This window comes from Cydia strobilella, chromosome 9, assembly GCF_947568885.1.
Source record: "Cydia strobilella chromosome 9, ilCydStro3.1, whole genome shotgun sequence".
In the NCBI taxonomy this organism is placed as follows: domain Eukaryota; kingdom Metazoa; phylum Arthropoda; class Insecta; order Lepidoptera; family Tortricidae; genus Cydia; species Cydia strobilella.
In genome coordinates, this window is record NC_086049.1 from 15,766,136 (window position 1) to 15,781,027 (window position 14,892).

Consider the following 14,892-nt stretch of genomic DNA (forward strand, 5'->3'; position numbering starts at 1 on the left):
AATTGCTTGTGTGTTTGAAGAAGCGGATAGATGCAGGGAAATATATCATTAAGACACAAAATAACAATAAAAATAAGTTTTAATGTATATACTGCCTACATTTTATTTATAACAATCACTCCTTACGGAATGCATACTTACACGCTGAAAGTAATCTTAGATAACAAAATGTAATCTCAATAGCAATCCAAATTGTTGACATCGTTGCCAATCTCGTAAATGCCTAACACATCGTCCAGCAGCGACTCCACGCTGCGTATCCCATCCCTCCACTGTTTCTTGTACTCTATAACCGCCTTAAAATCTTTGCTCATCAAATGATTCACAAACAAATAAGGCTTCACATACCGTAATAACTTGATCATCGGTTTGGGCTGTAGTTCAGGTTTGTCATTCTGTAATTTCATATGCCGTTCGTATATGTGAGCGAGCAGGTTCATGTCATCAGCGTTTATAATGCCCTCGATAACGTTATCCGACTGAGCCTCTTCCGTTTTGATTACAACGTGTTCCTCTTCCATTGCATCTTCTTTGGTCTCGGTGTAGTATTCCTGCATGGTCTGCGGGTCGCCTTCAACGAGCTTCACACACTCGGGTACCTCGTAGCGCTTTAGAATATCCAGAAGGTTCAAAGCAATAGCTAAATTGGCGTCCATAATTTCGACTTCGATATCCTCGTGTAATAGTTTGGATAAGACAGTTAGGCATCCTTTTGCGGCGAGTTCGTCTAAGATTTTTAGGAGTCTCCTCTGTATTTCTGCCTTGTTGAGGGTGACTATTTTTCTGGATTCTTTGGAAAAGGTGACGGGTGGGAAGGTGCCGTCGAGCATGCCCTGCTCGCAGAGGCTGTTCTGGATGACGATCTTCCAGAACTTGAGGGCGGTGAGCTGCAGCTCCCAGTGGAAGTCGCTGACGGCGGAGGAGACCATCTGCTCGTACAGGGCCTGCTTGAAGTCGGGACACAGCTTCAGGTTGAGGTACATCTCGCAGAGGACGTTGCATGCTTCCTTGCGTACTATGCCTTCTTGATTGTTGCGGAGAACGTTTAGCAGAGAATCCTAGAAAAAAGAATGTTTATATATTTTATAAATCATTCTCTTTAAAAAAGACTTTCGATATTGATGCTGTCGATTTCTTTGCTGTCGTATTTAAGACAATTATTTTTCTAGTACAGTTACTCAGCAATAATATATTACACAACAAAGGCCGCAAAAATATCTGACACGATCTTATTTGTAGAGCCATAAGAGCGTATAACATTCACAGCGTGTCACATGTTTTTACGGCCTTCGAAGAGTACCATTTTATTGCAGGATGACTGTACTTAGTTAGTTAGATGGCCCACACGCCCCACACCGCAAGAACTATGCGGATTTTTAGGTAAGCATTTATAGCCCTAAAGCAAATAGAACACCTATGACTTGTGTGAGGCAGCTGCACGTAAAACTCATGGTCGTTCAGCGCTACTGCTGTAGCTACTACAACCTGTATTTGGACCACGACTGGCTCTCTGTCTGTATGAGGTTGTTTGTTCTTGAGCTGCTCCCACACGGTGGACACCTTGCAGGCGCGCCGAGGCAGCGCAGCGCGGACGCGCGCACGTAGATCTCGTGGTCGTTCAGCGCTACTGCTGTAGCTACTGCGATTAGCTTGTTCTCTATCTGTGACACGACGGGCTGGTCTATGCGTGTTTGTGTCTGTAGGTACCTGTATATCAGGGTGTTTGTTCTTGAGCTGCTCCCACACGTTGGACACCTTGCAGGCGGCGCCGAGGCAGCGCAGCGCGGACGCGCGCACGTAAAACTCGTGGTCGTTCAGCGCTACTGCTGTGGCCACTACGATTAGTTCGTTCTCGATTATCTGCTTTTGGAATGGCGGGAATTCTGGAAACGTAAGAAGGCTATATGTAGTAACACTGTAAGCCTGTTGTGAGTTGGAGTCAATTTTGAGTCTAAATATTTAGAAAGGCTCGCTACTTAAGTGCTTCACGACTTAAGGGCGAATTCTAACAATACTAATACACGCACAAAACATACCTTGTAAAGAAAACACAAAAACAAGTTTGAATTAACATTCAAACTCACGATTTTTCAAAACTTGATAACTCAAGTCTAACAAACACAGACAGACTGTAATTTAATAGACCCATTTAATCCTAAACCTTGTCATTTATATCCTAGACAAATTGCCCGATTGTCGAACCGATCTATTATTTCAGTACAGAATGGGTACAAAAACAGGATGTGTGGCAAATTGGCCAATTATACTGTCATTGTAGTGTCAGGGATATAAAAACACAATTTATATAATTGATGACATGATGACCTTATTCTAATAAAGATAAAATTGTTTTCTCGTCCCCCATCTCCATGCTGTTTTGTACCTACCGATGTTCCGTTGGAAAGTTTCCAAAATTGCGAAATTTCCACATGGAAAATTTTTGGAAACATCTCATATTTTTGTATGGGATTAAATTTTCCATTTCCAAAATAAAAGTTTCCTTTGTTTCCTGTGAGATTTTCAAGAACTTTTCCGACATTTTGGACTATTTCCGCAACTTGCACATCTGTATTTGTACCTACCCATTATTGTAGGAAGATGTATTTACTTAAATCAGTAGGTACATTAAAGTTACGCTATCACAATATTTATATCTTAACACAAAAATATTATTAAATATTGGCCTTTGCCTGATAAACTAAATGTATTTTTGAAGAGGCGCTAAATGTTAAATACACACTTATACATAGATCAGCATTTTATCTAATTTAAAAGTATTATCTTATCATTACTTAAGATTGCGGTATCTAGAACGAGTAGTTAAATTTATTAATACCTACTTGTGATTTATAATTAACGAAACAACTTCCGTATTGTCCGCCACCTAATTGTTAGTTGACGTTTTGTTTGTTTGGTTATTTAAAATAAATCTTCGACTTATAATCTTATCGGTTCGTATGAATCAATGACATAGGTACAGTGGAATCCGTTTATTATGACTGCTTATATTGACCAACCGGTTATTATGACGTAATTACAGGGCGAAGTTTGGTTTTCCTATTTTCTTTGTAATAAAGTCGGATAAGATGATTTCGCTTATAATGACATATCGCTTACTATACATATAATTCCTATTTTCATGGAATAATGACCGGTTATACTTACATCTTCGCTGGACGAGTTATGCTGGCACCACACTTCGCCTTATTTGGCAAATATTCGTGTTGCATTTCTTTCCTTTGACATACAATAAAAGGGATGCAACACGAATATTTGCCAAATACAGCGAAGTGTGGTGCTGGCATTAGACGCGTGTGTGGCACATTGGTAGTTTTAGTTTTGATTCTTAGTGACAGTTGACAGTGGCAATGAATTTGGGATTAATTGGGAAAACGTATTAACCAAAATAGAAAGTTGATCAACAACTATGCTTTGTATGACATCCCCTTAGTATGGCGTGTTTGTCACTTCCCTTCGATGTCATTATAAGCGGATTCTAAGGTAATTAAAAAAAATCGGCCAAGAGCATGTCGGGCCATGCTCAGTGTAGGGTTTCGTAGTTACCATTCTGTCAAAACAGGGCAAACGGGGGCTATTAGTACTGTAGTTGCAACCGCTGTGCGGCGCTGTCGTCGTGCACGGTCCCTTTACCAGGCTGACAGTTCAAAAATGACATCGGATGTCAGTCTTACTCATTGAACATAGAACACAAGTTTGAAATGTATTATGTGGGAAATATATCTCCCTTAGCCCGGTAAAGTGTTAAATTAATAGTCAGTCCACAATATTTACCACAGGGATCTATTTAATTTAACATCAGTACCTTTATCAAGAGTGCTAACGGAAGGTAAAACAAAGAAACGACTGTTTGTATTTGTGTTTGTTTAAATATACTTTATCTAAATTAAATAATAGGTCATTCTTAACGACTTTTGTACCTAACTATCTTTGTGGTTGAGATTCTTAACTTCACAAGAATCTATACTGTACACCTGTACAGGGTGATTTTGTTATGTCTGACCATACTCTGGGGGGTGAATATGTGGGTCGTACATAAAAAATCTGTCGTCTCATACATTTCGGTGAATTACATGTCAATGTTTTCTATACAGCAGATTTTTTTTCGCGGTTTCGGGGTTGGGTACCTGTCAGAATATAGTCAGACACAACAAAATCACCTATAGTAGGCATAGTATAGGGTTACCAGATCCATATTTCTATTTATCGGGGCAAGGGTACTGAAATTCGGTATTTCGTGATTTCAGAGTAAAAAATCAGAACACGTTTAAAACTGCATATCGAATCTGCTAAATTCCATGGCCGAAAATCAGGATATCTGGTCACCCTACATATATAGTGCAGCGCTGGTCGTGCATTTCATGTAGATATTGTGTATGAGCCGAGGTCGCAGCTGTATACTCACTGGCGTAAGAGATCTTGGTTCACACAAGTAGTTCGAGCGCGCACCTCCCAGTACAAGTCGTGCATTATCATGTAGATGAGTCGCCCGAGGTCGTGCACGGATTTAGTAGGTGTAGGTACTCACTGACGTAAGAGATCTCGGTGACCACAAGTAGTAGTTCGAGCGCCGAATCTCGCACCTCCCAGTGCAAGTCGTGAATTATTATGTAGATGAGTCGCCCGAGGTCGTGCACGGATGTAGTAGGTGTAGGTACTCACTGACGTAAGAGATCTTGGTGACCACAAGTAGTAGTTCGAGCGCCGAATCTCGCACCTCCCAGTGCAAGTCGTGAATTATTATGTAGATGAGTCGCCCGAGGTCGTGCACGGATGTAGTAGGTGTAGGTACTCACTGACGTAAGAAATCTCGGTGACCACAAGTAGTAGTTCGAGCGCCGAATCTCGCACCTCCCAGTGCAAGTCGTGAATTATTATGTAGATGAGTCGCCCGAGGTCGTGCACGGATGTAGTAGGTGTAGGTACTCACTGACGTAAGAGATCTCGGTGACCACAAGTAGTAGTTCGAGCGCCGAATCTCGCACCTCCCAGTGCAAGTCGTGCATTTTCATGTAGATCAGACGCCCGAGGTCGTGCATGGCTGAGCCGGGCTTCGACTCCATTAGTAGTGACAGGTTGGGGGGCAGGAACTTGCACACTGTCACCGTTATTACGTTTAGGGCCGTTACGATGAACTGTACACAGATTGGGGATATGTAGTGGCATATTTTGCGTCCAGGTAAAAAAATGCAGGGTGAGGGCTAGTTGCACCAACCACATTTAGCGGACTGATCAACGTCATGCACTCAGCAACTATGGAACTTGCTATACAATTAAATTTAGCGAACGCTTTAACGATGACAGACGGTTGAGTGCAACCGACCCAGAGTGAGGCAAAAGGTACGTACTCGCAAGGTCGCAAGTGTGCCGTACAAATATAAGTATCTAGCTTCTGCCCGCGACCACAGGTTATAGAATCCGCGACTTCGTCTGCGTGTAATGATAATTACAATATTAGTTTAGTAGAGATGTAAGAGTTAGGTACACTCTCCTTCCTCTACGGATCAGTAACTAAACCTGGGCACAACTATTTACTAGCACGAGAAGTTTGTCCTACTAGCATGACCTATTCATCAATTTACATAATACCAATATACTAATAGTTTAATTCTAGCATTACTTGTTGAAACAAGCAGATGAAATAACTAATTTATCATCATCATTATTATCATATTCCTACTAAGTAGATATTGCAGTTAAACTACCGTGATCACAGGATGATAGTTAGCCGATCGACTTGCGTAGGGTGCAAGTAGCTTGCGCATATTGAGACACAACAGGCGCAGATATATGTATTGTGTAAAAAACGGTATTAAATAGTCCAGCGACTTGCATGCAAGTGCGTCTGCACTTCGGCATGCGCAAGCTTCTTGCACTGTATCACACCTTCGACCACTCGAACTAATTACTTGCGCCTACCAAGTGACCGGTGCAAGTAGCTTTACTAGCAGCTTCATGCATCGAGTGCAAGTATGACCTACTGAATTTATTACGATCTGATGTGCCTTTTCCTTACCTTACAGGGTAAATTCGGTCTCGACATTATACGGAATACGACAGTGTACAAACAAATGACTTCCAAGCTCTCGTGCCAGTTTATATGATATTCTTTTATCAAATATAGGATAGCTTCTATGACATACGAGTATACGAGCATGTTTTCCTGGTCATCTTGTAATTTGGCCTCCGAAGACGGTAACCGGTATTCAAAGTGTTCCGGGTCAGGGTCTAAATGTTTGAGTACGTAAAAGAGCCCTTGGAAAATTAGATTAGCCTGCTCATTGTTCATGGAGTTATTTAAACTAGACAGTCGCTTGACAGTCTTCAGAGCTATAGCTTCTGTGTCGGACTCCAAGATAAGATCGGATAGCAGGGTAGCTGCCTTAGCAGTGTGCTCGCAACTTGCATTTATAAGCTTCATTATATAATCCTGGATACACCCCTCGCCTTGACGCACCATCTTCGGCCAATGCCTAGTCACATAGCAGATCGGCGGCACGAGGCACATAAACAACGCCTTGTTCTGCAAGTTCTCCTTCTTACCGTCCATTATGGTCGTTTCTGGCTTCCTGTCGCGCCACAATCCATTCCAATATTCATTGCACGAATAGCAAAAGTCGAGCACCATCATAGCGTTACGTCTGATTGTAAAGTAATGTATGGTATTGAAATATGATGCCGTGGTTTCCACGAAATCTTCACTTCGGTATACCGTGTCGTCAGTCAACGGCTTGTTATGTAAAGTTTTAGCGAGGCATATGCGGAAAATTAGTTTGGCTAGGAGTGAGGTCAGGCTGTTTTTTCGGAATCTATCTAAAAGCACGCACAGGTGGTTAGCCAGTTTGAAGTGGTTCAGCAGTGCATTTATGACCAGGGATGACTTGGTGAGCTCGCTATGCTCGTTAGTTATGGATACCAGCATGAGGAGCATCGGTTCGAGCCACTTGGACGCTTCGTCCTCCTCGTCAGGTTTCATAGACTCAGTTACCTCGATTTCTGTTTCGACCAAGGGTTTCAAGATAAAATTCAGCACCTGCCTGACGTTATCGTCGTCTTCCAAGGCGTTCAATCTCCAAACAAGTTTGGACACCAACTTGTACTTCAGTCTTGTGACGAATACTGTATTGGACTGGTCGTTAATGCTAAGGATTTCTTTCCACATGCCACCCTCAAGGAACCAATAGAAGCCGGTATTGTGCTCTATAATAGCAAGTGCGACTTCTAGGTAGGCCACACGAAGGCTTGGTGTCATTGTGGGAGATTCAAGGGCTTGATAAGCTTTGGCTAAGGGGTCGTTAATGTTATGTATAACTTTCGCGAAACATACTTCTTCCCTGACGACCAAAGCCAGGAGTCTGACGAGGAACACCCGCACCGAGACGTGGTACCGTTCCAGGTTTCGTACGGGTGCCTCGAGTAGGATTCTTACAGTACAAGTAACATTGAGTTCTGGAAAGGAAACAGCCGTGTTAAACAATTAATCGCTACTCATTAGTTAATGATTTCAGTAATTAACAAATGTGATGTCATTCCTCCATAGCAGAGTAGGTAATGTCTTTTTTTTAAATAATGAAAATTTTCCAACTAGGGAACAAATCAAATTATTTTATGAAATATTTTTTGATTTGTTTTTTTTTTAAGTAGTCACACTACTTAATATAAATTATAAACTGAAATAGATATTATACATTAAAGAAAGAGTGACCAAGTCCACCGGTGGCCGAGGCGGGAATCGAACCCGCGTCCTCAGTTTACGCGGCTAACGTCCTGACCACTAGATCACCCGGCCACGGTGGACTTGGTCACTTTTTAGGGTTCCGTACCCAAAGGGTAAAAACGGGACCCTATTACTAAGACTCCGCTGTCCGTCTGTCTGTCTGTCACCATTCTGTATCTCATGAACCATGATAGCTACACAGTTGAAATTTTCACAGATGATGTATTCTGTTGCCGCTATAACAACAAATACTAAAAAGCACGGAACCCTCGGTGCGCGAGTCCGACTCGCACTTGGCCGGTTTTTCTTTAGTGTATGAATTGTATGATATCTATTTCAGTTTATAATGATAATTTTGGAAATCAAAAAATAGAGAACAGGACAGGAGGTCGCAACTAGCACGACCATAGCGTAGCAAAAGGCCAAAATGGGGCATGGATCGATATTCCGTTTTTTTTTCGAAAAGGGTGCACAATTTTCAGGGTTCCGTACCCAAATGGTAAAAACCGGACTCCACTGTCCGTCTGTCTATCTGTCACCAGGCTGTATCTCATGAACCGTGATAGCTAGATAGCTACACAGTTCAAACTTTCACACATGATGTATTTCTGTTGCCGCTATAACAACTAATACTAAATCAGAATAAAATAAACATTTAAGTGGGGCTCCCATTCCACAAACGTGATTTTTTTGCCGCTTTTTGCTGGTACGGAACCCCTTCGTGAGCTAGTACGACTCGCACTTGGCAGGTTTTTTTTTTTACTACTGCTCGAAACAAAAAAGGTTGTGAAATGAGTGATACGAGAGAAAAACTTAAAATAAATAAAATATTTACCTGGTTTATTCTCCAACAGATTATTAATTAAATTATCGGAGTAGAAGTTATCTATCACATAATTTGGTTCATTTATTTTTTCGAATAATGATTTAAACTTCATTTTAATTACACTTTCCACAGATTTTGATAGATTGCCCATAGTCACGTAAGGTATATTCTTTATTTATTCCTGAATTATCTTCTGTATAATTAAAACTTCCAATAAAAGTCACACAAAATTAATTATTGTATTAATTTTGGTATTCGTACCAAGACACTGACAATATTCCTAAGTTTAGTACTAGGTTGGTAGTACTAAGTTTACCTACCCTACTACGTCCAACTTAGATCACAAATCACAACAACTAAGTTCAAGCACGTTCAAGTTTAAAGGTCACACAAACTTCATGTTTATAGTAGCAAATTTGAAATGTGAACTTTATCACAATCACGTAAGATCTCAATTTATTCACCAACTCTGAGATGGAGTGACAATTTTTTTTTAAACAATTATGGCCTGGATGCGATGGAGTGACAATCACAGAGATGTTTTTAGTGATCAAACTCGAAGCGCGTACGCGGTTGGGTGTGTCGCTTGCTAACATAATAAGTAGTTATCAATTCCCCTTGATTAGGTATTATCATGCAAGGTCTGTTAGAATGAGAGGTAATGATGATAAAAATCTTGCATCTCATTTTATCGGTCGTTCCTCTAGAATCCAGAACCTAGATACAGCCATCCTAGAATTTCTAGATGATAATTTGGTATGATGTAAAAGTTTCCGAAATTGCAAAATTTCCACATGCTCAAATTTCGGAACTTCTCATAATTTTGTGTGAGGAACGAAGTTTTCCATTTCCAAAATGGATACTTCTTTATTTCTTGTGATATTTTCCTAAAATTTCTTACATCATTTTCAACATTTTGGAAACTTTCCGCAATTTTCACATCTGTAATATTTCATGATGTTGGTGATGTGAGATATCCAATATCCGTCTGGAGTCGGGATTCAATAGGTTAATTCGCGATTCGTGATCGAGTTTAGGCGCGTGGTCTGTTATATCAGTCAATGCCTCCCGATATCACACTAAAGCTTTTTTTATCCATACGCAGAATTACCAAGCCCTTGGACGTGTCCCCGATCGTCTTTTCATGCGTGACTGTGGCGCCGCCCTGGTGGCTACTGGACACATTAGTTATCCGACAACTAATATCTGTTGAAAAGTATGAAGATATCGTCCCATTAAAGTTCATATTTTTCCCGCGCTGTCCGTTGCTGTCTGTTGTACTTCCTCCACCATGCACTTCGTACAAAATGAAAATAATTTCTTGGAATGGAAGTGAAATTGTTTCAAAATGGAACACCTTGAGATTTTATGTATAAATTTTACCGGAATGGAGCAAGGAAGAAAAGAAGATTACCGCTCTATCTTATTATATCCTCTTTGGTAGTATTTATAGGAACTGGCATTCGGAACGAGCTAACGCCATCTGTGAGAACATTGTGGTACGACGTCGTCAGTGACAGCGGGTGCGACACAGCTCTACGGCGTCCCTGGTTTTTAGTTTTATAGGGTGGGTAGGGCGGCAGCAAGAACCCCCTATTTATGAACGCGAAGTGCTTGTGTAGAACTGTAGAAACACCCGCATTGCTGACGTAGCAGTTACCTGAGATAACGATAGTACTGAGCGGTTGACTGTTTTGTAATTTGAACCTTATTGCTTAGACAATATAGTCGGCTCCACTTTGCAGTATTTTTAAATACTATTTTGGTTTAACCTAAAAACTCGCACAAATTGTGTACTTACTGTAGACATACAGTATACAAAATGATTCATGCAAGTCATACCCAGGGGATGCTGATTAATAAAAATAACATGGACTGTCCAAAAAACCTTCCTTGTACTTTTTTTGTTATTCCTACTCAGAATCAAGAGCTGTATCAGTCCTATGATAAAAAGATTCCTAATTTTTGGCTTGCTCCATTACCAATCCCTCCCTATTAATATAATAATACTTATAATATCAATATTAAAAATGCGAAATTAGCTCTGTCTGTTACCTCTTCATGCTAAATTTTTATGCATCATCATCATCATTATTCCATGCAAAAAAAGTTGTGGGCAGAAGCTGGTTTCATATATTTTGTATAATAGTTGCTAAATAGGTACAGCTCGATTCACAAGAGCTGATACTAATATAATGAATGAGTTAATGAAAATATCTAATTATGTTATCACATTCACCAACAATGAAAGCTTTGTTTGTTCCATGCCTGCTAGCTTTTGTGAATCAACTTGTACAAAACATGTCCTATGGATGTTTTGGGTGACTTTTTTCTAATGTTAGGATGGTTATTCGATTGTACTGTATATCACATGCAGACTTACCTTACTAGATAAATTTGTTTTCTGCAGTATATTGAAGACCACATTGTACAAACAAATAATTTCCAAGCTCTCCTGCCAATTTATATCATAGTTCTTCACCAGGAGTAAGATAGCTTCTAGAGCATATGTGTACAGGAACAGGTTCTCCTGGTCTTCCTGGAACATCTCCTCCGGACACTTCTTGTGATGGTCTTCCAACATGGGATCGAACTGCTTGAGTACGTAGAATAAACCTTGGAACATTAAGTTAGCCTGTTCGTTGTTCATAGAGTTGTTCAAACTAGCCAGCCTCTTAACACTCTGCAGGACGATGGTTTCTGTGTCCAGCTCCAAGATAAGACGTGACAGAGCCCAAGCAGTCTTGGCGGTGTGCTCACAACTTGCATTAATAAGCTTCATCGTATAGTCCTGAATGTTACCCTCCATTTGAAAAGCATTTTCCGGCATATGTCTTGTAATATAGGAAATAGCAGGCACAAGACATAAGAACAACATTTTGTTCTGCAAATCCACCTTTTTACCATTTAATGTGCTTATTCTAGGTATTTTCTTGTCCCATGTTGCATTCCAAATTTCATTGCAAGAATAGCAATAGTCTAAAACGGCCATAGCATTCCGCCTTTGTAGGAACAAATTTACAGTATTGAAATGGGCTGCACTAGTTTCAATAAAGTCTTCAGCAGTGTGAATAGAGTTGTCGGTCATTGGTTTGGTGTTGAAAATTTTAGCCAGGATCAAACGGAAGATTAATTTAGCGCACGGTGAAGTCAAGCTGCCTTTGCGGTATCTGTCCAGCAATACATATGTTTGATTGACCACTTTGAAGTGTGTCAGGAGCATATTAATGACAAGAGATGATCTGGAGAGCTCCTTGTAGTCACTCATGATAGAGTTGAGCATGTGAAGCATTGGTTCAAACTGCTTGGCGGATAACTCCTCCTCGTCACTAGTTATAGACTCTGTTACCACAATTTCCGTCTCAATCAGGGGTTTCAGTATAAAACTCAGCACTTGTTTTAAATTAGCTTCATCTTCCAATCCATTTAATCTCCAAACTAGTCTGGATACAAACTTATATTTCTGCCTTGTTACAAATACTGTTTTGGATTCGTTGGCACGAAGGATTTCTTTCCACATGCCGCTGTCTAGCAGCCAGTAGAGGCTGGTGTGGTGCTCTACGAGGGATAGGGCAACTTCTAAATATGCAACACTGAGGCTCGGGTTCATGGTAGGGGACCCAAGATTAGTGTATCCTTTCCTTAGCGTATCATTGATGTGATGTATTAATTTGGCAAAGAACAATTCTTTGCTGCATACACAGCCCAGCAATCTGATGAGGAATACTTGCACCGAGATATGATACCTTTCCAAATTCTGTATTGGTTCACCCAGTTGAAGTGAAAGTACACATATATAGTTGTTATCTGTAAAAAAAAAACTTATGAAAAACTAATTGTAATATAACACTAAACTCGCATTTTCTATGGTGGTAAGTGATTTGAAACGGCTTGACACAATATTATTTCATTGTTTTTACATTTTTTGACAGTTCAGCTGGCTTGCACCAGTATTGTATATAATATTATACATTAATGAATAAATTATTACAGTAAGGAACAGAGAATCAATACAAATACTCTTGAATGCACAGCTCAATAAATCAATACAGGGCACAAATTTAAAGGGGTCTTCAAGGCAGCGACAGCCCATAACGATTACAACACAAATTATAAATATAAAACTATTGTACAGGGAGCTGACAAAGTATGTTCACAGGCAGTAATAATAAAATAAAAATTAAATGACCTGTAGCAAATTTAGGGGGGACTAAAAGGGTCAAGTCCCCACCTTCCATCTAAATCCTTCTAGGATTTTTTTAGGATCTACACTTATTGGTTTCAAGCACCCCTAACCTAACCCTCTAATTCAAGCCCTTCCCAAACCATTATCTTGGATCCACCACTGAAAATGACTATTATACAGGTGTAAATAAATTTTATTAAAATTAAACTCACCCTTTCTGGTTTCAATTAACTTATTAATCAAGTTATCAGAGTAGTAGTTATCCATAACATAGTTCGGTTCACTTATTTTCACAAATAGTACTGTAAATTTGGATTTTATTGAAGATTCCACGTGTTCTGGATGGCTTCCCATTTTCAGATTTCAGGTGTGTACACAACATCCACTTTGATAACAACTTCTGCAAACTTGACTTCCTTATTTACTCACAAGTTAATCAAAAAAGTTTCCTTCTCGAGTAATCGTACTATATCTCAATGTCATATCTTTTTTTACTAAGGCTGGATTTTGTGGAGAACGTGGAAAGAAAAACTAAATTTTATTTTTATCAATACAAAACTATAGGGCACATCACATGCACATTGCGAACTTCATTTTAGGTGAAAATTCAAATTTAATCTTTATGAGCAGGAGTTAAGTGTCTTTATAAATTTATCAAAACTACAGTAAAGCACAAACAGTCAAATTAGGCAACTTAATAAAAAATATGCATATTGCAATATTGCATTATTATTGCATACTGCATATTGCATTATTATTGCATTTATGGCATGGATGCGAGTCCTTTAAGCCAAACAAAATGACATTTTTTTTTTTTTTTTTTTTAAACATTTATGGCCTGGATGCGAGTCCTTTAAGCCAAGTCTTTATTTTGCTATTTTTAAAACACTTCATTTAAAGGGTTAAATGGCAGAGAATGCACTAGTAATTTTGTTAATACACTTCACTTTAAATCTTCAATGCTGTATTTTTGATGTACTCGTATAACGGAACGTAACTGTCAACGTTTTTAAGAATATCGGTGAGGCGGCGGGGGACATTATTATCAAACACTTCACTTAATTCACTTGCAAGGATGAGTCTTTGAAACGCAAACACTTGGCATTTAAATATAAGGTGTTCAACATCTGCAACGCTACCATTCTGGCAGTGAGGACATGTACCATCGGCTATAATCGAAAATCTAGCTAAGTGCGCTGGTGCACAGTTGTGACCAAACCTCAATCTATTGATGGTGGTAATAAAACTACGACTTCCCATCTTTATCTTCTCATACCAAGGCTTTCCAGGTAAGTCGGTTTGAATACTAGCGTACCATCTTCCTTTTATCTCTCTATCTTTAGTCCATAAATCTATCCACATCTTCACAACATCAGTCTTAACAGAAGCTTGACAATCAGTTAGTGGAATTCTAGTACTACATCTTACATCTAATTCATTAATACCTAAATAAGCAGCTTTGTCTGCAACTTCATTCCCTGTTATACCAGTATGGGATGGAATCCACATAAAATTTATATTTACATTATTATTTTTCAATTGTAATAACATATTTTTAATTTTGTACAAAATAAAATTATCTTTATAATGCAATTGATTATTCTGTAATCCATAAATTAAGCTAAGTGAATCAGTGAAAATAAAGAAATGTTTATATTCTGACACTCTTATTATAACTTTCAGGGCTTCAAATACAGCATATGCTTCAGCCGTAAATATGGAACATAAATCATGCAATCTAAAGCTCTGTACAAATTTAGTCTGAGGATCATACACTGCACTTCGGACGTGAGACTCTGCTTTACTACCATCTGTATATAATTTGTAATAATTGGGAATTTGTGACAAGAAATGTAGAAAATCAGCATTATTATTGATAGATTTTGTGCATACTGTAATGTTTAAAAGTTTACTATTAAAACTATCTTCATAACATGGCCAAATTTCATTTTTATATATATTACAAAACTTAGCTTCCACCTGTAAGAGTAATGCTGTTAACTTAGAAATTCTGGGATGACCCTTTATTCTTCTTATTACACTTTGATTATTTTTAGCATATATCTTAATTAAATATCTATAAGCTAACAACACCCATCTGACAGGTAAAGGCATTGTTTTAGTCTCTACTTCCATTGCTCTTAT

At 39.1% G+C, this 14,892-nt stretch overlaps 1 protein-coding gene across 2 annotated transcripts; it reads right to left on the reverse strand.

Moving 5' to 3' along the window:
- Nucleotides 1-61: 61 nt before the first annotated feature.
- Nucleotides 62-13,337, reverse strand: LOC134744373 (uncharacterized). Of its 2 annotated transcripts, none has more exons than XM_063678154.1 (5): nucleotides 12,960-13,337; nucleotides 10,945-12,368; nucleotides 4,949-5,153; nucleotides 1,708-1,883; nucleotides 62-1,058 (listed from the first exon to the last, which is right to left on the reverse strand). In XM_063678154.1, exons 1-5 carry the CDS (start codon nucleotides 13,099-13,101, stop codon nucleotides 177-179), a joined length of 2,829 nt encoding a protein of 942 aa, XP_063534224.1. In that variant the 5' UTR covers nucleotides 13,102-13,337; the 3' UTR covers nucleotides 62-176. The 2 variants fall into 2 exon arrangements, with proteins under 2 accessions (XP_063534224.1, XP_063534223.1); XM_063678153.1 differs by lacking the exons at nucleotides 10,945-12,368; nucleotides 12,960-13,337 and adding exons at nucleotides 6,035-7,467; nucleotides 8,571-8,727.
- Nucleotides 13,338-14,892: the final 1,555 nt, after the last annotated feature.